The sequence below is a fragment of the Struthio camelus genome, chromosome 3 (assembly GCF_040807025.1).
Source record: "Struthio camelus isolate bStrCam1 chromosome 3, bStrCam1.hap1, whole genome shotgun sequence".
NCBI classification, from domain to species: domain Eukaryota; kingdom Metazoa; phylum Chordata; class Aves; order Struthioniformes; family Struthionidae; genus Struthio; species Struthio camelus.
The window spans coordinates 58,554,787-58,578,454 of NC_090944.1; the positions used below are offsets into that span (position 1 = coordinate 58,554,787).

The 23,668-nt window shown below is 42.4% G+C and overlaps 1 protein-coding gene across 6 annotated transcripts in view; it reads right to left on the bottom strand.

Moving 5' to 3' along the window:
• The window catches only part of ATG5 (autophagy related 5), a 119,215-nt gene extending 96,926 nt beyond the window's left edge, over positions 1–22,289 (bottom strand). For 2 of the 6 annotated variants that reach the window (XM_068937933.1, XM_068937934.1), the window contains exons 1-4: positions 22,179–22,279; positions 21,323–21,483; positions 14,165–14,292; positions 3,046–3,124 (exon numbers count right to left, since the gene is read on the bottom strand). In XM_068937933.1, the coding sequence (XP_068794034.1) occupies positions 3,046–3,124; positions 14,165–14,292; positions 21,323–21,430 (315 nt within the window). In that variant the 5' untranslated portion in view covers positions 21,431–21,483; positions 22,179–22,279. Of the gene's footprint in view, positions 1–3,045; positions 3,125–14,164; positions 14,293–19,007; positions 19,118–19,618; positions 19,873–21,322; positions 21,484–21,845 lie in introns of those variants that run through there. The other 4 variants (XM_009676913.2, XM_068937931.1, XM_068937935.1 and 1 more) reach the window with 4 other exon arrangements.
• Between the last annotated feature and the right edge of the window lie 1,379 nt (positions 22,290–23,668).

Below are 23,668 nucleotides of genomic sequence, written 5' to 3' on the forward strand. Positions count from 1 at the left end.
TCAAGGCAAAGTTCCGAATCATGCATTTTCCCAGTGACAGTGTACAGAAACAGGAAAATAATAAAACTCCAGTTTTGGCAGGTGGAGAGGAACGGAAGCAAAAACATAAAAACATAAAACAAAAAAACCCACACATACGCACAAAACCCCCACATGGCTAAGTATTCTACAGCATCTTCCAAGTATTTCACAACTAAAAACAAACTCTTAAACGGTTCGTGGAAGATCAACTGTTCTTAACTGTTCAATACCGTAAGAAACATCAGACCACAAAGTTCAGTACTGTGTGCCCGAATGTGCCAAACAGCAGTAAAAATATCATTTTCACAAAACCCCTTTCCTCTATCCAGCAATTTACTACTTAGGGAGCTCCGAAGGCAGAGGGAGCATCCACATATTTGTGTTTAGTTACCATCAGTGGTCTTTTCTGGGGGGGATGAGGGAGGGGGCCGGACTTGTTTATCCTTCTGTCTTCCACAATGTCTCCTACCAGTGAGTTCTACAATTTATCCATCTGCTGTATGGAAAAGTACTTCTTTTTCTCTCCACCTGAGCTTGTACTAAGTTAATAAAACCAAGAAGAGAAGATAGCTGATGTTACACAAAAGCAGATAACAGCCTCTCCTCTGCTACATCGGGGATGTGTGAAGGTGGAAGGCCAGGTAAGGACTTCAGCAGAGGAAGAGCTTTAGCCCTTCATGAGGCATTCCTGATTCACTCTCCCTCCATAGTCCTAGCATTCCCAGAGCAGCATCTCGCTTCCTACCTGCTGCCCAGAATTTGGAGAGTTGGTTAGCATGCTGAGAACATCAGTAGTACTAAGCACACCGCAGGGTAGCATGAGACTAATTTAATGGGAAGGGATAAAGTTTCCCTCTTCTTCATAAACCTACGTTTGGGTTACAAAAGCAACTTTCCAGACTACTGCTTCTCATGATTCTCACACCTCAGGACTTTGTTCAAGCTCATCCTTCTATAACTACTTAAGGCAACTGTATTTTAACTTTATCAATTAGCGTTATCAATGAATGCTGCTTTATTGCATACCACAAGTATGGATGAGTAAATTGCTTCTTAAATGCAAACCACTGTGGTTATTATTTCATCTGCATACCCAACATGCAGAAAATTACAATTTTTTTTTTTCAACCCAAACCTGTGCTGAACAGGAATAAAAAGTTTGTCATGTCTTTACCTTTAGACAAAGAAAACTGACAGGAAATAAAAACTAAAATAATGGTCTGCGCTGATGTTCTTGAGCTATCTGTTGTTGACTGCATACTTTCATAAAAGAAAGGAAAAAGCTTTGACAGTAAAAGTTAAAGCCCAGAAAAATCTAATATTGTTCAAATAAACTAAATAAGAATTACTGTTTTTTGAAGAATAATTACACATAAATAAATAAAAAAATAACCTAGACAGCAATCCTATATCTAAACTACCCAGCTACAAAGAATTACAACACTAGAATGTTGTCTCCAACATTTCGACATACTTTGAGGGATTTCAGATGTGTTTTCACTTTAAGAACTGCAGGAGGCATTATTTAAACAAACTTTCAAACTATATCAAAACCAGAAAGAGATTAAGCAGAATAGAATCTAATACACTGGATTAACTTTTCCAAGGTGTTAGTTTTGGAGGGCTAAATTATACCAACCTTTAAAATAACACTGCTTAAGCAGTAAATTATTTCTTCTGATCTTTAATGCACACCTTTGAGACAAACTTAAATTAGCCGATGTCTTGACAAGCAGCAATATACGAATGTTCAAGTCAGCATACATTACTGCATCGAATTGAAAAGTGCTGTGGTGCTGCAACTTATTTCCCAAGATGGCTCTATCTTAGGATGACAACATCCACACGTTCTCACTGCCATTCTTCCCCAGAGTTCTCAGAATGTGCAACAATTAAATCACAGACGAAGAAACTAGATGCCCTACACTGTCTTCAAAATAATATGAAAGTTTCTTCATCCCATCTCTGATGTATACAAGACAGAAGTGTAGCAATTATAAAGGTTCCAACGACATCCCTGTATTCACTCATTGATTTTAGGAAGTCTCAACATGTGGAGGAACATATTCTAAAAAACATTCTATTTTAGCGCACACTGCCAAAAGGAGTCAGACTACTCCTGTTAGCAAGCTCTTTTCTAAAATACCTTCAAGAGAGAATTGTTTGAATGAGAACATTCAACACAACTGCTTCCCAGTATGCTTTTCCTTTCATCTCAAATCTCACACACTGAAGACAGCCTACTAACCTATTGTTTTTCTTTGGATCGGTTTTCCAATTGTGCTGTTTCTTTTAGACCTCTACAGTACCAAGGAGGAAATTAAAGTTTCATGGTTAAAAACCGTGAATTGTACTTATGATTTTGACTTCCAAATATACCTGGGACTACCTTCGTCATTCATTTCAGAGTATAAAAGGATATGCATCAGAGCTAACCCTGTGCAAATACTTCTCTGAGCAAAGATCAGTAGTGCTATCATGTTATACCTAATGGTTTTACAATACATAATGAAAGTATTGTGTCCCCTGTGACTAAACTGTCACAAGACCAAAACCATTTCACTCCTTCTCTAAAGGGGACCCACATGAAATGTAACTTCAAAGTACAACAGGATTCTGTGACTTCAAGGATTTCTGTGATATCCCATTTCCAGGCTAATGTGCCCAAGGGATGAACACTTCTGAATCTTCCTTAAGTTGACTGAATTAAAAACACTACAGAAAGTTCTTTGCTTTTACCCCCTCAACTGCACTGACACAGTCTCATAACTTATGCTGAAAAACAATTTTGAGTTTAGAGTTACTTTCAAAAGGTGATTTGAAACTAAATACTATCTCACAGCAAACTGCTATAGATTTACAGAGAACTAAGGCAACTCCTGAAGAATAAACACTCATCTTCAGAAAGTTGTACCATCCACCTATTTATGTGGTAAGAATAGGTATGAAACTTTTCCCTAGCTTCCAAATTTCATATAATCCTATGCTCAATCACTCTTAACCAAAGGGATGTTTCAATTTTACCTTGAAATGCACTGTGATGCTCCAAGGAAGGGCTGTATTTGATGCATGGAGATCAAACAGCAAACCAATTGGGTAATGCCTAAAAAATGAAAAAAAGATTAAATGAATACAAAAGCTGCATGCTTAATTCTACATACAACAGTTAGCATAGCTGCATTAAAAAAAAAAATCAGCATTTTCCTCCTACATTTAGCATTCATTATTGCATATTCAGAAAAATTATACAGACAAGCGTAACTGACCTACGGTCACTGGCAGAATCAAGCCTGCAATTCACATGTTCTACACCTAGACCAGCGGTCTCCAAGCTGTGCCCCACAAAAAACTGGTAGCTTTGCAAGAATTGTCTGCAGCTGCTCTGTGGAATCCTTCAGAACACTATTTTCAGTTAAAAAGCTTGATAGTGATAGGACTGGCTGGTTTGACAGAAAACTCTATTTGTGTTGAAATTTGAAAGCCATGGGTTTATATCACGTTGACCCTTCATGTCTCTTCCCTATCCCACCTGCTGTTGTCAGGGGTTGGGAATAAGCAGCAGAACCTAGAAGAGACTTAGCTGCGGGAGTGCTGAAAGAGGACAGACTAAGTTGATCTCCTTATCTTTACTATGAAATTAAGCAGAATGGAAGGGGAGAAACACAGATTAACTGCAATTTTGCATCAATAGTACTGTTCCCTCCCAATAATCACTTCTATCTTGAAGCTTTGTCTCTTGCCTTCAGTAGAAAATATGGCCTTTAACATATTATATCTATTAATATAATATAATTATAATTTATACAGTATCTATTATATAAATATCTATAATAGTATATCTATTACGTAGATAATATAGTATCTATTACATACACAAAACTTCTACAGACACTTAAAGATCTTACTGTAACTTTTCCACAAGCAGGCAGTGATAATCTTTTTGATAAAATAAGGGGAGTTTTTGTACTTAGCATAACAAACTCAGTTCTCTTATCTTTTGAAAATTTTAACAAAGTAAAGGAGCCTCATTAGCTCATCATCCCACAAAGAGATAAGCACACACCACTTAATTGGAAACTCAGGAGCTGGGACTGGTCACAGTACAGAGAGCCAAGCAAGTACATAAGCTTTAAAAGTCCAGAAGAGCAATAACTGTGAGAGGACAGAATGCTGCTCTAAAAGCACCTATGTCATCAAGCCAATTTCCTGACCACCTAAACCTTCCTGCAAAGTAGTGCTTTAGCACCCTCTCTTGGTGAGCTAACCCAAAAGCTAAGACACAGACACTTCAAAAAAGCAAAATAAGCAATAGCAGTATGATTTTGAACTTAGCTATTACAATAATAGCTGTTAAAAAGCAACAACGGGGGAGAATGGCATGAAAGGTTCTAGAACAGTGTGTTCCTGACAAAGAGAACATAGAATATATAGAATGCATATCTGGATTCGCTGCTAATGCTGAAGTTTTTACCATTAAGTTTTTTTTTTTTTAAATTACTAACTGCCAATCACGTTTTGAGTCCTTCAACAGGGATTCAGCAAGAGTTCCATCAAAGAGTACTTTTTCAGGTGGGCTAAATAACAGAAGGTGGATTTCCTTTGATAATTAAACTGCTATATCATGAACATGAAACACAAGGATTTTCAGTTACTTTCTATTTATACAGCAATATAGACAGCTACAAAATATTCAGTTCCTAGGCTGCTTCTGCTATATTTTCTACTCCATTTAGATTCGAAAATTAGGTTCGTGTACTGAGGCACTTCGTAAGATTCTTGTGCTTTGCACAGTTGCTATATACTTTCATTTTTGAAGAGGCCATCCCTAAATTCACTTTGTGAACTTCCACAGCTAGACACATGACATTAATGATGACAGCAGACCATGAGAGAAACAGTTTTCTGTTCAGATGCATGACCCTCTATTAAAAGCAAATTTGACAACAGAAGTAAAGCAATCCTGAGAGGTAAGACACTCCTGCTTCAAATTCCAGTTCATATACTGGCGTATAATCTGCAGCTAACAGAGGCCAAAAGTAATGCCAGGACACAATGTTGTATTTCACTCAATTTTGAGATAGTGGCAAATATTTTTTTTTTTTTTTTTTTTTTTTTAGGAGTCTGGAAACAACGGGATTCCACAGAACACTAGAAGATGTTTTTTGTACTTCTTTCACATAAAACCTTGTTTCTGAACCAGGATAGGGGAATAAGGTAGGCACAAAAAGGGAGGCTGAAGGAGAAAAGAGAATTTGCCAACCTACAGAAGATGGAACAAAGAAAGTAACATTCCCTCATGCCCTTCTTAAGGGCTGGCTTGTAGCACAAGGTGCGCAAGCACTACCTTGCTAAAGGTCTCACTTCTAGAGGAAGTGTTGCAATGCTGTCTCTGAACTCCTCCTTGAAAAATATTCATTGCAATTAAACAAATATACAAATGCTCTCTAGAACCTACAGCAACCAACAGAATTAAAAAAAAAAAAATCCAGAAACCCAAGAACCAGCCTTTGAACATTTCCCAGCACTGAATAAGACAGAAAACTAGCAGGACAACAGTATTAACTAGCTATGGGAAATGTCTGGCCTAAAAAGATAACACTCTGGGGGAAAAAAAAAAAAAAAAAAAGAAAAAGGTTTGATTGCCAAAAATCAAATCGAGTTTAATTGCAGTTGGCACCAAGGACAAACATATTGTGTAAAACTTTCTCCTAAAGAAAAAAAAGAAAAATATATCAAAGAGGAAAAGCATCTAAGAGAGAGTCTTTCTTCTTGTTGTTGTTTTTGTTTCACAAGTTGCTAGGGTAATTATTGGTTCTGGAAACTCTTCAATCTATAAAAGCATAACAGCACCTTGACTTCCAGCCACAGCTGATTTATTACTGCTTTTTATTATTACACAGAACGTGGTTTCAAGGTGCAAGAGAGCGCCTGGAAAATTCAACTTTAAGTACTTAAAAGTACTTCTGAAAATGACACATGGATAATAAGGAAAACGAATTGTTACTAGTTTTCTAGTAATTTCTTTCTGGACTCAGAATATTACTACAGAAATACAGAAAGTGACAGCATGAGCTGATGGATTGTTTTCATACCACAATCTTTTCCTAGAGTAATTCAGTAGGATGTGCCTCATATAAACTGAAAAATCCAGGACGGGAAAACTCCTATGCTCCAGAACTTCTCAGGGTACTAAGCGTATCAAGTGTCTAAAATATGGTTTTATGAAAAAAGTCTCATTGATGGAAATTTTGGCTGCATCAGAAAATATGTTCACCTTTTCCCTTAGAATTCAGTACGAAATAAATCTCGGCTCTTTCCCATGATCCTTCTAGGAAACTCTAGCAGTTTCAAACAACTTCTGTCAGCTATTCCTGATTAAAGGGTACTTTGATCTTTTGACTTCAGCTCACTCCTGATTAAGGAGCATCCAGCACCCATTCACTTAGTGCTAGGGAAAGAGCTATACAACTGCCAGGCCTAGAGTACAGCCCACACAAAGGTGCCAGAACGTCTGCTGAAGGCAGTGTGCAAGTGCTCAACAATGAGGGTAACAAGCCACAGGGCACTGTCCCCACCACTGACTGGAGAGGGCTACCACCAGGAGTGTCTGGTACCTCTCCCTAGGGCTGGGGCAGATAGAGGTGACAGCCTTGCCTAAAGGAGGTGTGCACTGTTGTGTCACAATGTTAAGGAGCTGCAGGAGGAGGTCAGCAGATCACAACGCCTCAGGGAGGATGACAGGGACTGATGGCATTGCCTCTGAGACCAACTTTGCAGAGACGAGATTCTAAACCCCTACCTGCACAGAAGGAGGTGGAAAGCCAGAGTCTACGCTCACTGGGTGGGGAAACAGAGACTTACAAAATAAGGAAGGCTGGAAGCTTGTGACTTCGGGCAACAGGAGGCAGGCTCCTTCTCTACCTGCAGATCCGTGACTACGGAATGGGTCAGTGTGGCAGACAAGGACCTAGCAGCTCTGAGTAAGCATCAGAGCAGCTTGAACCACCTATCCACACCAAGAGGAAGAAGTGATGGTGGTGGGAGACTCCCTCCTACAGGAGATGGAGGTCTCCCCATTTGCCATCCTCTTTTACTATCTAGAGAGGTTTGCTGCTTGCCAGGGTGTTGCAGAGAGACTGCCAAGGCTCATCAGGCACTCAGACTATTACTCCCTACTGCTCAGCCACATGGGCACCAGCGATATTGGTGGGTGAAACCTTGACCTCATGGCTCTGGGGACAAAAGGCAAGGGCATGGGGACCAAAGTGTCATCTCCTCAATCCTGCCAATGAAGGAGAAAGGCTCAGGAAGGAGTGGATGCATTCTACAGGTCAGAAAACTGTTTGTGCAGCTGGTAATGACAATAGGTTTTGGCTTTTACAGCCATAGCATCCTCCCTGAGCATCAAGGACTGCTAGGGCAAATGGGATCCACCTGACAAAGTGGGGTAAAAGCATCTTTACCTTGATGTTGACCAACCTGGTGAGCAGAGCTTTAAACCAAGAACAACAGGAGAGGGAACAACAATGCACAGTCAAGTGAGAAAGTGGTGAACATGGGTAGAATGCAACGGGCACAGGGTAACAGCTATAAGGGAGACCTCAAAAAAATAAAACAATGGCCCACAGAAACAGAAAAGGGCTCACTATAAATCTAGGTATATAAAGGCACCCAGGCTGGGAAACAAGCAGGACCTAGAGCTCTGCATGCAGCTACATACCTGTGATGTTGGAAATAACCAAGAAATGGTTAGACTACTTGCACAACTGAAGCACTGTGATGGATGGATAGAAGCTCTTCAGGAAAGACAGGCAGGAAAGATGAAGAGAGGGGACTGTCCTCTATGTGAGGGAGCAGCTCAGATATATGAAGCTCTTCTACAGCACAGACAACAAGTTGGTTAAGAGCTTATGGGTCAGGATCAGAGGAGAGGCAAGTAAGGGTGATATCATGCTGGGATTTTGCTCTTGACCCTCCAATCAGGGTGAGGTAGATGAAGTTTTATTTAAACAGCTCAAGAAGTCTATGCATCACAGACATCGGTTCTTATGGGAACCTTTAACCTCCGACATCTGCTGGAACAGCAACATGCGGAGGCAGAAGTACTCAAGATTTTTTGATACATGTACCGAATGGGCCAATCTAAAATGACACACAGCTGTATCTGCTACACACCAACAATGCGAAACTAGCTGGGGATGCGATAATCAGTGGCAGCTTTGGCTGCAGCATCCATGAAACAGCAGAGTTCAAGATCTTGAAGAGAGTGAGAAAGGTGAGAAACAGAGTACAAACCCTAAACTTCACTTGCCACTTCCTCCTGGTGCGCCTGCATAGTTCAAGCTCAGCTGACTCAGATGCTTCCCTGGAGAGAGCTTCTAGTCCATTATATGCAGCCAGGGCACTGGATCAATTCTGCAGCTGCAGATCTGCAAGTGGAACATGAGCCTTCCTCCCATTGCAAGGGGTCACAAGCTTCCAGCCTTCACCATCTTGTGAGTCTCCATTTCCTAATTCAATAAGCACAGACGCTGCTTCTCCCTCTTTTAGTACAATTGGGGGGCTTAGGCTTTTGCAGCTGCAGGGTCTCTGAGAAAGTCTGATCAATCTTCTTTTCATCATCTCTGATGCTGCACCGTCTGCAGATCTCCTGCTGTTGCTCTTTAACTTGGCAACACAGCTCCTCAATGAGCACACACTACCTGCAGGGAAGGAGATCGTTTTTCCCTGTCCCAACCACATTGAGAGGCCCCCCCCATCCAGGCACCCCCTGCAACCCAAGACCTGGAGAGCTGCATCCTCTCTTAGGAGCTTGGTCTGAGTGGAGGCTTCTGATGCGTCAGGGGTAGCTTCTTCAGCAGGCCCTGCAGATAATGCCCTGTGGCACATCACTACCACTGCAGAGCCAGCATACAGAGCCATCGGTTTCTGGCCCCTTTGTGTGCCCTTCTGCGCAAACTGCTGCATCTGTTAGATGCACTCTAGGCCCAGCAGTTACACAGACCTCTCCCTAGCAACCTTTCAGCAAGTGCTTGACCCACTTAATCAAGAGTCTGCTGAAACAAAAGCACAAAGCACCCTTTTACCAGGAATAGCTGACAGCTCCTCAGAAGCTGCAAGAGCTTACTAGAAGTCAAAGCTTCCTGTAGCTACTCTTTCCTAGCAGCAGCAGGAACCTGACATTACTCAATCAGTTCCCAGGAGTCCTCTGACAATCCCATAAGATCTAGAAGCACAGCTCGGAAACTCCTGCACAAGATGCATCTGTTGGCTGCTTCCATTAGCTGCGCTCTCTATTCCTCTCTATTCAGCACTGGCAAGACTATATTTGGAGTACTGTGTCCAGTTCTGGGTGCTCCAGTACAAAAGAGACATAGATGTACTACAGCAAGTGGTCAGTAAGGTCATCAAGTGACTGGAGCATCTGTCACACGAGAAGAGGCCGAGAGAACTAGGAGAAGGCTCAAAAAGGGTCTTATCAATCTGTATAAATACCTTATGGGAAGGAGTAAAGATGACAGAGCCAGACTGTCAGTGGCGTGCAGCGAAACGACAAGAGGCAATGGGCACAAATTGAAATACAGGAAATTCAGTTTAAACAAAATTTTAAAAGCTTTACTGTTAAGGTGCTCAAACACTGGAGCAGGTTGCCCAGAGAGGCTGCAAGGTCTCCATTCTTGGAGACGTTCAAAACTTGACAGGACACAGTCCTGAGTAACCTGCTCTAGTTGATCCTGCTTTGAGCACAGAAGGCCAAGGGGTTGGGGGGAGGGGTTGGTGGCATTGGACTAGATTATCTCTAGCAGTCCCTTCCAAGCTCAACCCTTCTGTGATTCTGTGACTTCAGGCAAGGAAACTTCACTTTATTCACATAACTGGTAGATAGGATCCTATGGGTGGCAACTCTGAAGGGTAAAGCTGCTCAGGAAAGCTGGCAGGTCTTTAAGAATGGACTCTTCTTGTGCTTGGAAGATGCTGTCTCAGTACTCAAAGACAAGTAGACATATCAGGAGACCAGCCCAGCTGGGAAACTCATGACAGAGCTCCAAAGCAAAAAGACAGCATACAGAAGGCAGTAGTATGCACAGGCTACAAAGGATGAATTTAGAAACATTGCATGTAGAGATAGGGTCAGGAAAACCAAAGCTCAGCAGAAGCTGAGACTTGCAAGGAACACGAAGGGCAACAAGAACTACCGCTAAATTAGTAGTAAAAGGCTGAACAAGGAAAATCTGGGCCTATTGCTGAACGGCAAACATGATCAGCAGGCACAGACCAGGCTGAGGTATTCAGTGCCTTCTTTGCCTCAGACCTCACCAAGTTTTCCCAAGTCTCTGTGTTTAGCGAAGGGGTTCAAGGAGAACTACCAGTGGTGCATGAGAATCAAGTGAGAGATTACTTGAGAACTCAACCCATACAAGTCCATGGGACCAGACAGGCTGTATCTAAGGACGCGAAGAGAACTTGCCAACGTCCTTGCAAGGCCCTGCTCTCTATTACCCTTGAAAGTCACTGAACTATGGACAGATCCCCAAAAACCAGAAGGCAGATATTGCATCTGTCTTCACAGAAAAAAAGGCCAAAAGAACAATCCAGGTTGGTCAGCTGGTCAGCCTCCCTTCAGTCCTTTAAAAAAAATAAAAAAAAAAATCATGGAGCGAATCCTCTCGCAACACATTTCTGAGCACATGAAGATAACTAGAACTAGTCAGTGTGGGCTTACTAAGGGTAAATCACACCTGACCAACCTGATTGCCTTCTATGACCAAAGGATGGGATTTGTGGGCAAGGGGAGAGTTGTGGAGGTTGTTTACCGTGACTTTAGCATGGCTTTCAACACCATCTCCCACAGTCTTCTCATATCAATTTAGAATATTATAGTTGGGATAGGTGAACCACCAGATGGTTAAGAAATTGGTTGGAGGATGGGGCTCCGACAGTCATCGTTAATGGGTTGTATTCTATGTGGAAGTCAGTAACAAGTAGGGTACTGCAGGGGTCTATCCTAGGACTGGTCCTGCTTAACATCTTTATCAATAACCCAGAGGAGGCAAAAGAGCGTGCTCTAATGAAGTTTGCAGTTGACAAAGCATGGGGATCAGTCAATACACCCAGGGAGACACTGCCATTCAGAGAGACCCAGGCAGGCTGGAGAAGCAAGCTGACAAGAACCTAATGAAATTCAACACAGACAAATGCCAGTCCCTGCACCTGGGGAGGGAGAACACCCTGTAACGCTATAGGCTGGGGGGACTGCCAGGCTGGGAAGCAGCTCTGCAGAAAGGCCATGGGGATTGTGGCAGATAGCACGCTGTGCCTAAGCCAGCTGAAGGCCCTGGCAGCAGATACCAGCAGCATCCAGGGCTGCATTAACAGCAGCACAGCCCACAGACAGAGGGAAGTGACTATCCCCCTGCACTCAGCATTCATGAAAGCAAATCTAGACACTGTGCCATTCTGGCCTCCCCAATATGAGACACGTTGTGAAACTGGAGCAAGTTCAACATAGGGCAACTACGATAGTCAGGGGCTGGAGCACCTGAGGGAACAGGGCTTGGTCAACTTCCAAAAGACATGGCTTCGGGAGGACTTAACAGCAGCCCCCCTGCACCTACAGGGAGGTTACCAAGACAACACAGCCAGGCTCTTCAGTGGTGCATGTTGGGAAAATAAGAGTCAACAGGCAAAAACTGAAGCCACAGAGGTTTCAACTGGACACAAAAAAATACATTCTCACCAGAGAGGTTGTAAATTCTTAGAAGTACCTGGAAGTTTAAGACCTGACTGAATAAAGCCCTGAGCATTCTGGTCTGATCCCATAGCTGACCCTGCTTGAGCAGCAGGTTGGACTAGAAACCTCCTCAAGTCCCTTTCAACCTGAATTGTCCTATGATCCTTTTCATAAGATGTACAAAATTAGGCAGCTGAAGAATCAGGAAAAGTTGGTAAAGTTTGTAACATTGTGATGTCATCAGCTGGAAACATTATAGTACTCAAAAAGCACACTGCAACAGGAAGAACGCTGTACTACTACATAAAAGCTTTTTAAAAAGCTGTTCTACAGAAAAAAAATGAAAGTAACAAAATCAGTAAGCAACTGTGAAGGAGAGCTGTGGCTATTAAACTTAAGAAAAAACACCGAAGAACAAGGTTTCACATTTACAAGATATGCTCAACAGCTGTCTGATATTGTTCAAGTCTGTTCAAGAAAATTAGTAACCATTAAAAGCAAAGTTCTGTCCACTAATGAAAAAAAAAAGGCAGAGTTTTAAAAAAGCATTTAAGTGTTACATTCCTGAAATACTTAGCCACAGGACAAACAAAATAGTCCAACAGGGCAAAAGCCCAGGTATTTTCCTGCTGATCTCAAAACCTCATGAATAAAAGCTACAGATTTTGCCAGGCCCCAAGAACCAACCAGCTACTTACTGGTTCAAGATGTGAAAGCCTGATGACTAACTTCAAAAACTTTTCAGAAAATATGTCAGCAAAGTAGGCACTGCTGTTCTTCCTAACCTTGCAACCTTGGCGTTGCAAAAAGGACGGGCTATCGGGGGAAGAAACACACTCTTTCCAAAATCAGATCTGGGAAACAGCTTAACACTTAACCGCATGAACACATGGAACAAGATCATGTACCTAAGGTTAACTGAAACACAGAAAAAAGGAACGGAAAGAGTTAGCTTCTCAGTGTTTCCCTGCTCCTCTACACTCCTTTCACTCCCTGCAAGTAGTTATGCCACAGACCATGAAGCTGAAACTGTCTCAGAATTCTTCTAGAATCTCACTGGAAAATAACAAAGTGCATCGCTTTTTCAGTAGTAGCTATAGCCCAACCAGATACGAAACAGTACAAATAAGTGTATCCTTACAGTGTAAACTAAATAACTAAAATAACCAAAAAAATCACAATCCAGTTCCATTTGTTTCTGAACACAGAAGCCGCGCTCAAGAAGAATGTTAACGCTCCACTCCTCTTTCTCTTTACAAACTACTAGATCAATCTAATTCTCGGTTCTGATATTTAGGTCTTCCTTCAAATGAGCTTCAGCTATAGAGCGGACTACCATTCTCCTAAAAAAAATGTCTGTAAACCAGTTTTCCTTAGTAAAGCAATTCCACTGAAATCAGTGGAGCTGTTTTCTGGCAGCACATGCTTGAGGCATTTGAAGGCTCAGAGCCTAAACTAACAGATCATGAATCAATGTTCAATTGAGTTCAGTTGTACTAACTTTTTAATTAGCGTGTAACACTTCTAAAAAATGTTATTCTGGTTTAAATGTCATGACATCTGAAAACATACACAGAGTACAGATCCATTTTCATTTGAATTAAAAAGCCTTTCTTTCCTTTACTGTTACAACTTAAACAAGAGCTTATGCAATTATCTCCCATCACCTACTAAGGTTATGAACCTGCTGGAACAAACTTGGTACCTTGCTTTTTATTTCTTTAGACAGTATCAATCATGACCTCAAGGTTACTATGGCATCCCAAGAAACCAGTTACTGTTAAATTCCAGATAACTGAATTACATGTCTAAAGCTGGTTTGGCCAGCCAGTTGTGAAGTTAAGTGGGGGGGGGGGGAGCTACTTTTCATGCCGTTCTGAAAATAAGTCACATATTTTCAAGGATTACACTAGGTTGGTTTCAAAGAAACACAGCTCTAGAAGAGACCTCCTGGATCATCATACCTCCAGCGTGCAGAGATTATGCACATCATTTTATTATTTGTGAGGAAAAACCGTATTTGCATTCAGACTCCAGAAATAATATTTCTTCCTCTTTTGTGACATCAAACATCTTTTAAGAATTTCAAACAACATGCTAAAAGATTTATTTGGTAATTCCACTGCCAAAAATGGAAGAGCTGAAACACAGGTATGCTTTGGGTTACAATAGTGACTAGAATAAAAACAGGTGCAGCACAACTTCTGCCCTATGCATATGGCAAGTTCAAGAAGAATAATCACGTGCTCAACATAAACCTTTTCCCATTTTTCCTAAATAACATGCTTTTCCTACCTTCCTCCTTTTTTGCCATCTTTGAAACTCAGTGAGTGATTAGTTTAGGAAAAGCACTGACAATGTGCTAAACTTGATTACTCTTTGCATGTTACATTTTTCCAAGTGGCAACTCACCATTTCAGTGGTGTACCTTCATATTCAAACCATATTTCAGTAACTTCCTCTTGTCTCATAACTTTCTGAAAGTGTTTCTTCACTTTGTCTGTTACCAGTGTCAAGTAGCTTATCCTAGGCAAAAGTAACTGAAAAAAAGTTATACAAAACTTCAATTATAATTAAGATTAATAAGTTAATAAAAATACATAACAAGTACGCATTTTCATAATCCAAAGCTAATAGAAAAAAGAATGTTGACTCTACAGTAAGCCATTTCTAACAGTCAATTTACTTATTAATGGTCAATGAAAGGCTATAAAATTATGCCGTCAAAAGACGCATAACAGCAGTATCCAGCACACTAACTAAAATCTAGTCAGAATATTCTTAATTCTTTCAGTGAAGTGGAAGGCACAGGAATGAAATTTAATTCTTACTGAATATAATGAGGGAATGTATATTAACTATTACTTCAAAAGGAACATCTCTAAAAAATTATTAAGAGCAGCAAATGAAAGGCGGCTGCTTACATGTTCAGTTTCCAAATACATTTCATATTGCCTATAGCTGGCAGCTTCCATTTTCTTTGCATGGGGTTTGACAGTTCAACATGTTAGTCAAGGCTACCGTGATTCTTCCAATACTTAACCTTTGTCCACCTACTGATTTCAACTCCCTCAAATCACAAAAAAACCCTCAGTATTTCATCTATTGAAGCAAGACACCTTCTTACAGTTTTCTCGTATATTATCTTTCTCCTCAAATGTAATGCCGTGCACTAAAATAGAATGCAGTAACAGTGAAAGACATTAAGACTTCTCCCATCAGCTAGCCAATTAGCTGTTGCACACACTTGCCAAATAATATTCTTTCAGCAAACTAGTCAGAAAGCATTATACATACCACAGTCAAAAACAAACAAAACAGAAAAGCATGCAACTCAGTGAAGATAGTACTTCGCGCTGCTTGCATGATAACACTGTGGTACAGAAAGTATTAAAAAGAAGAACTGCCTAAGAAAAAGTCCTCTGAAACACAAATATGGGAGAATTTTGAGGTCAAAAGATTGAAGTTGCTAGCTTTGCACATATTTTTTGAAAATCACATCAAAATAGATGCAACAAAAAAGGAAAATGTTTAAGTGATAAAAGCTAATCAGTATTTCCACAGGAAATTGTGATGACATTCACACTCCTACGGTAGTACTTCAAGAATCTACTTCCCACTTAGGGGAAGAAAGGAGGGGGGAGTAAAAATAGCTTAAGATTTAACTCTTACACCAGTAACAACGGTTAAGCAGGCTGCATGAATCAGTAAGTCTATGGCCATATTGCATGTTTACTTAGAAGATAATCAGTCTGCAAGGTTTAATGAACAATACCTTTCAGTATCCCAGGAAGAAAACATTAACCTGCCCATAAAATAATGTTTAGCTTTGGTGCAAACATTTTAAATGAACTGTATTCATCCTGTAAAACCATTTTCATTTTCTACATGTTAATAAAAAGGGTGAGCCTAAGGAATAAATAGAAATAAATTATGTTTTTCATATTTAGGGAAAGAGAAACATTTGTTTTCCAGTGTTTCTCATAACCATTTTTTGTTGGTGTTTACTAATTTTTTCTTTACATCAGGCCTAAGTGAATTGTGTATTTAGCATAGACATCCAGACTACCTAAGGATAGATCTTCTCTGACAGAAAACTAACACTGTGCTACAACATTCTAATAAAAACTCTCCAGCAATTAGACCTCAGCTTGATGTGCAGGTTAGATAGTATTTTGTCCATAATGTTGGATTTTATTTTAAAAACAAACAAAAAAAATCACAAAGTTAAGTGAGGGGAATAAATCAAGAGTAATTTCTTAGAAAAAGAATAGATGTGAATCCTACATAATGCTGTATCGGGTTATCAAATTGTCATATTTCTATGAAACAACTAAATTTTAGTATTATATAAAATTGCAGGCCTAGACTCGCCACTATCATCAAGACAGTTAACACTTGATCTTTTGCATACCATACAGTTTTCTTTTTACATCTGTTGCCCTTTGTACCTTCAACATATCATTTATATTTTCTTTCATAGGAAACTAATTCAGCAAGGTAATTAAACACAGCCTCCATTTTTAAGAGGTAAACAATCTAAATTCAGTGAAGCAGTTTACACACTCAAGTGCAAGTTCTGTTTCGTATCTCAACTGAGTAACAGTAGAATTTTATACTTTATTAAACTAGAAAAAGCTAGCTCTATGGCTCTGTATAGTTTGCATTCTTGAAATATAGTCCACACAACTGCTCAAAAAGAAATTTTGCCCATCTTTTTAAATTGCATGCCTAGTTTATGTCAAGTAAAAGTAACTACTTAGTAGTTCTTAGTTTTTGAGAACACTACCAAATCTTACATTGATCAGCGCAATAAACATCATTTTGCAGTTTAAGTCTTCAGAACAGTAATTTGACTTGTGTCTTCCCATCTCTTCTACTTTACCACAACCTTCCCATTTCATGAAAGAAAGGAAAGAATCCAATTCTATCACTTTTCTGGCTTTAATATAATTATCCTAGAGATATAAAAATATATTAAACTGAGTGAGGCTGTTAAAAGCATAGCTTAAAGATGCCTTAATTTTATTACCTATTAGCTCAACATCCGTCCTCCACCACCTGTCCACATTCAGTGGAAAATACTAGTTAACAAAACGTTTTTACTCCAAAATCCTGTAATCTTTGAACACTATTACCAAGTATCTTCAGAGCAGAGGTACTGGAAAAAGTATCAGGGTGCGGAGGGGTGGGAAGAACTCTGGTGAATTTAACTGTATGCTAGACTCTAACCAATCTGTCTGAGAGCAGACTCACGGTAATTCTTTTAGAGGCTTCTATATTACAGATGTCTACGTAACAGTTTACCTTTTAGACTATTAGAAGCATACACCATTGTTACAAAATTATTTATGACGCCCAAGTGCTCTTTCGCACTTTAGTAAAAGGAAGGTTCCTTGCCACGTGGCTAGAGTTCACCAGCGACACCTCTTCCACAAACTCTTTTGCTATTAACTCCAAAACCAGGCCATGCAGGCCAATGAGGCTGCATCCTGCCAGCCTTTGGTTACCCTAGAGCAATATTTGTATATGTTGGGCATGAATTGCCATGATTCAGCAATACAGCACATCTTAGTTTAGGACTGTAATACCTTCCTTTTGCATACTGTGTATTTAACCACAATAATGAGGACTGTTTTCCCACACATGTTAAACGAAATGCAAGGACACCCAACGCCTAAGGAACTGCTTGCAATACATTCTTTAAACAAAAAGGAAACCTCTGTAGCTACCTCCCCACCTTCTTCTCAGAACGAAATATCATTTCACATGCAAAACTGATTATAAAATACAAAAATTCTAGGCTTAGTAGGAACTGGACTCATCATCAATGTAACTAGGATGAAGAGACAGACCATCCCAACCTGAAATGGCCTCATGTCGCTCATTATTAGACACATCTTTCTAAAGTAATACTTTCCATGTTGGGCAAACTCAAAGAGCAGAAGCCAGCCCTTCGGGCAGAGTATCATTCTAAGATTGTCTTTTGCTGCAATTTTTTTTTTTTTTTTTTTTTAAAAACACTGAGATGAATCTCAACTAACCATTACTCTACTTGCTCCCCATGTTATTTCTAACTGTTTTTTGCACCAAGAGACTGGCAGTACACCATTTTTTAATTAAAGTCATAACAATTTTAGGACTACAAAAAAAAGTAGATGGTTAAGCAACGAAGGCAGCTCAATCTAGAAGTTCCTATTTACAGTTCTACTCCAAACACAAGTATCTGTAGGAAACACCACAGAGAAGCTGGCATGTATCCATTTCCAGTGTAACACTCTGCAGGGACCTAGCTGGCCTGACTACAGTAGCAAACAAACAATACAATGCTTTACCTCAGCTGCTTAGTCCTGATGTCACTGCTCTTTCAAAAAACACAAGTAAGATCACTTTAAGTGAGCTCTATTATACCTATGCAATGCTGTATTGTGTTATACACACCTATCACTCCTACGCTGTGCTAATGTATCTACCAGACAGGGGTAACCTGACATACCACTCACAACAAACTGAAATTCATTCTATAAGTTTTTGTTATTGTTCTCCCCCTAGCCCCCTCCCCAACCATCTATGTCCTCCTCTGTCTTCATAAAACGGGTTCCTCAGAGCAGAAGCTTTCTTTTCCTTAATACAGAGGTCGCAGTATTTCCTTCCCATTCAGCCTTCCCACTTGTGGAAAGTGGGCTGGGAAACAAAAGTTTCATCTACATTAGCAAGCACTGAAGAGCGATAGGACAAGATGTGTAAAGTAGAATATTTGCTGTCAAGGACTGGGAATCTCCAATACATATGCTTAGGGAGGGGGATAACTTGATTTCAGCTCTAGTCTGATCCCATAGAGTGAATGCTTGTTAGCAGCTGAAGTGCATTAAGTTCAGTCCCAAAGCATATCATCTACTCAGACTTCATCTGAAAGTGACAGAGTTTGCAGGCTTTGAGACTACTGTATGATGCAAACCTGGGCACAGTAACTGGAAAAGACTGGAAGATTTGCTTCAAAAAAGAAAAAAAACCACACACCACACACGCTCCAGATCTGAACTAAAACATTAATGTAGTTGTGCTCTAAAACCATGAGAACTAAACCACAATTTAAAATCTTGATTCATAGACTCACAGAATGGTTGAGGTTGGAAGGGACCTCTGGAGATCATCTAGTCCAACCTCCTTGCTCAACCAGGGTCCTCTAGAGCACATTGCCCAGGATCACATCCAGACGGGTTTTGAATATCTCCAGCGAAGGAGACTCCCCTACCTCTCTGGACAACCTGTTCCAATGCTCTGTCACCCTCACAGTGAAGAAGTTTTTTCTCAGGTTCAGATGGAACTGCCTGTGGTTCAGTTTCTGCCCGTTGCCTCTTGTCCTGTTGCTGGGCACCACAAAGAGGCTGGCCTCATCCTCTTGACACTCCCCCTTCAGATACTTGTACACGTTGATGAGATCCCCTCTCAGTCTTCTCTTCTCCAGGCTGAACAGGACCAGCTCTTGCAGTCTTTCTTCCTAGGAGAGGTGCTCCAGCCCTCTAATCATCTTGGTAGCCTTCCGCTGGACTCTCTCCAGGAATGCCATGTCTCTCTTGCACTGGGGAGCCCAGCACTGGACACAGTACTCCAGGGGAGGCCTCCCCAGGGCTGAGTAGAGGGGCAGGATCACCTCCCTCCACCTGCTGGCAACACTCTGCCTAATGCACCCCAGGATCCCATTGGCCTTCTTGGCCGCAAGGGCACATTGCTGCCTCATGCTTAACTGGCTGTTCACCACGACACCCAGGCCCTTCTCTGCAGAGCTACTTTCCAGCAGGTCAACCCCCAGCCTGGACTGCTGCATGGAGTTATTCCTCCCCAGGGGCAGGACCCCGCACTTGCCTTTGCTGAACTTCAGGAGGTTCCTCTCCGCCCAGCTCTCCAGCCTGTCCAGGTCCCTCTCAATGGCAGCACAGTCTTCTGGTGTGTCAGCCACTCCTCCCAGTTTAGTATCATCAGCAAACTTGCTGAGGGTGCACTCTGTCCCTTCATGCAGGTCACAGATGACTAAATCAAACAATGCTAGACCCGGTATTAACTGCAGGAGGACATCGCTAGCTACAGGCCTCCAACTAGACCGTGCCACTGATAACAATCAAAACTGATTGCTATTCAGTTTTCTACCACCACAGATGGAGAGAAATTACTAGCTCCAATTTGACCTGAAAAAAGGAGAACCTAAAATTTGAAATTTATGACTTATGAATAGCCAGATTTTGCAGAAATAGAGACTTAAACCTTAAGAATCTTTGTGCATGCTTTATGCAGAGTGAGTGAGTGAAACTCTTTCAGGTTAAAATTACTTCCTTGACTCAGGAACTTGGCCACACCCCTAAGATTATGTGGCTGTAGGGTTTCCATGTTGGTAATTTTAAACAGACCAATACTCTCTATACTCAATGTCTCTATACTCAAAACTTATAATGTTTATGTAACTCTAACTACAATAGTATCTATACTCTTTCTTAAGCTAGACTTCTAGATAGTTGATATACTTTTGGCAGTAGATAAACTGCATGAAATACTTCTGTTTCACTAGTGTGTGACTGAAACACAGAGAGATGAACACTGCAATCAATGAACAAAAAGCAGTAATGCCTTATTAGGCTCCAAAAACCCACTGAACATAGATGTAAATAGAAGCTGATGATATAAAGCTATGATTAAACACAGAAAAAAAAATTCCTAACCAATAATTTTTCTTAAAAAAAGCAGAATGAATACGACAAGATTTAAGGATTTCAGAATGATTTAAAAACTGATACTATAGGGTTTTTCTTCCCACATACTTGCTACATTTCAAATTTAAGCTTCACTGAACTAACTCACAATCTCCAGATGTCTATAGAACACTCAAAGGATGAAAACTGTTGAAGCATACTATAACTAAACATTCAGGGCATTCAATACAGAAGGCACTTCCAGACTACAATTCAAATACATCCATCAACCTTATTCGTATCATCAACTACCAGCCAAGTCCAGGCACTGCATTGGTAAGACATTCTACCTGTTTATTCTACACCTGAACTAGATCTTCCATGGCTGCTCACATTTAAAGAAAAGAAAACGAACAAGTCCATGAGCAGAAACACACAAATTCATAGCAAATACTGGGTCTCATGGGTGACTGATTTTAGTGTTTAAGACTGTACAAAGCCCAAACTGAAGCTACCTCTCTAGTTAGGTAACATGAGTTCTCTCTTCTCTCGCCCTGCCAACATCCAAGAACACAAAGCTCACTATGTGTATATGCAGTCTTCCTCTTTTACCTAATCACATCTTGACTATTTCATAGACTTTTAAGAACTTCATTATCTGTGATAAATTTCTTTCACCAGTGAGGTCAAGTCATAAGTTTTGAACCTGCTATAAAGAAAGATAAATCATATAGCATCATCAGAAGGGTTTACTTCCAGAACGTAGCAGGAATTAAAAAGAAATAAAAGGTGTTTGCATGGCAAGTAGTAATGTCCATGATGAGCAGACAGAAAATAAACATAACAATGGGATTGGACTATCCATTGCTACCTTCATTATACTTACATAGTAAGGTTCAGCTTCTCTTTCAGTTATCTCATCCTGATACAAAGTGAAACAGGTTGGTATTCGTCCAAACCACACATCTCGAAGTACGTCTTTGTCATCTGTCATTCTTCCAATGGATAGTGAAGCACATGTAGATCCGTGTGTTTCTTCAACTAGAACTATAACCCCATTCCCCCCCCAAAAAAAAAAAGTCAGCGCTATTGCAAATAAAACGTAGCAAGCTACAGATTTCGCTCATAACTACATTATGCAAGCATAGTCAACAATAACACTGAAACCAAATCATATTACCAAGATGTTAAATGCATTAAATTCTACAGCAAAGCAGGGGCGAGTTGGACAGAAAGGCCTTCAAGCTAACGTGCTTTTAACTAGAAATACAGAGCAGACGACAAATAAATAAGCATTTTCTAAGCCTGCACCATGCCCTGCCCACAGAGGCGAAAAGGCCTGTTCTTTTTTTCCTCCTTACAACGGCCTCCACTCACTCCGCAGCTCCTAGGTGCCCCCCGGCCCTCACCGAAACGTGGGTGAGCAGCCCCGGGCACGCCTGCACCCAGCCGAGCCAGCGGCCCCAAAGCAGCAGGACGACACGCAGCAGCAGGGCCCGCGGGGCGAGCGCGTCCCCCGCCGCCGCCGCCGCCACCACCGGGGAGGTGAGTCAGCAGCACGGCGGAGACCGACCGGCCGCCCCGGCCCCCGGCGTGCTCTCCCGGGCAACCGCCAGGCCGGAGGGTGAGAGGGGAAGAAGAAGGAGGGGCCGCAACGGCCCCGCCCCGCCGGCACCGAGCGGCGCCCGACGGACGAGACCCGGCTCCGGCAGCCCCCGCCGGGCCGCGGCGGCGGCCGTTACCTGCGACGCCGCCCCGCGCCACCCTCCCGCGCGGCGGGACGTGCGGTCGCCAGGCAGGAACTGAGGCACGGCGCGGCGCGGCCCTGCCCCGCCCCGGCCCCGCCCCCGACGCGGCCCCGCCCGCCTGCGCCTGCGCCTTCCACCGCGCGGCTTCACCGGCGCCCCGTCGCACGAGCCGGCCCCACTTCCGCCCGGCTCTCGGCGGAAGGGAGGGAAGTCAAGCTTTCGCCCCGCCTCTAAGCGGCGCCGGAACCCGGAAGCGGCAGCGAGCGGGGCGGAGGGATGACGACGGGCAGAGCCGTCCGGCGAAGTAGCCTCACGGGGGAGTCGAGCGGGGCGAGCCTGACGCCTCCGTGCGGGAACGAGGCTGGGGGCGGGGCCCGAGGGGCAACCCGGCACCTGGTTGGGTGGCCCCCGGCGTTGCCTAGCAACAGCGCCGGGTTCAGGCCCTGCCGGGAGAGGGGCGCTCCCCTCCGCGGGGCGGGGGCGATGGCGGCGCCGGAGACCGGGGCCCAGCACGAAAGAGGGCCGGGCTGGCGGGGCCGAGCCCCGGGCGCGAAGTGGGGTGGGGGGGTGCCGATGTTAGGCGTGATAGGACCGGGAGCCCTCGCACGGCCGTTCTCGCGTGGTAGGGCTGCAGCGGTGCGATGCTCTTGCCATACTGGCCTGCAGCCACCAGATGTCACGGCGTGGCCGCCGCTGCTGCTGCAGATGCCCCAAAGATAAGGAACCGAGAAGTGCAATTAACTGTGAACGTTTTGTGAGGTTTTGGCCAAGAACTGGCCTTTCCATGAGCGCGTACGTTGCTGATTCAGCCCTATGGTTTGGGGAGTATTTTTAGCTCTAATCTTAAAGGAGAAGTCTGAAGAACTTTTTTTTTCCAGGTTAAGCAGACTTGGCATGATAGCCTGATCTTGATAAACATGATATGCTGAATGTAAGCCTAAGTATAAATGATTAGAAAAATTCGTTTTTTCTTTAACACCCTACAAGGAAAAACTTTAGGTATAAACCGTTTCTAGCCTTCTACGATTTGGGACATACACAATCAAACTTTTCATATCAGTTCTCCAAGGCTTCTTGTGACCCCCAGGTCTTGGACCCATGACCGGCCCCAGGGCAACTCAAAGTATAAACCTGGAGTAAATTTCATGTTTGGTATGGACTACTCCAGATCACAGGGAAAGGGGGGGCATAGTACCAGCCTTATTGCCAGGGCTTTAGCCTCTTAAGTGACCAGTTACAAAAGCAGCTGCCTGCTAGCAGTAGCGAAAAATTCTGTTGGAGATTCCCTCACACTTCTAATTGCAGGCAAGTCTCTCTTGCCCTGGGCATGCCTATTGGGCAGCACCCCTGAGTGGCATGCTAAAACTAGGGTGGCAAAAGGGAAGGGGAATCCCTCCCCTTTCTAAGAGCATATTCCCAATGCGCCCAGAGTAGTTACGCCAACATAGGCAGTGTGGAAATGTTGTCCTCTAGAGCTGGGCAGA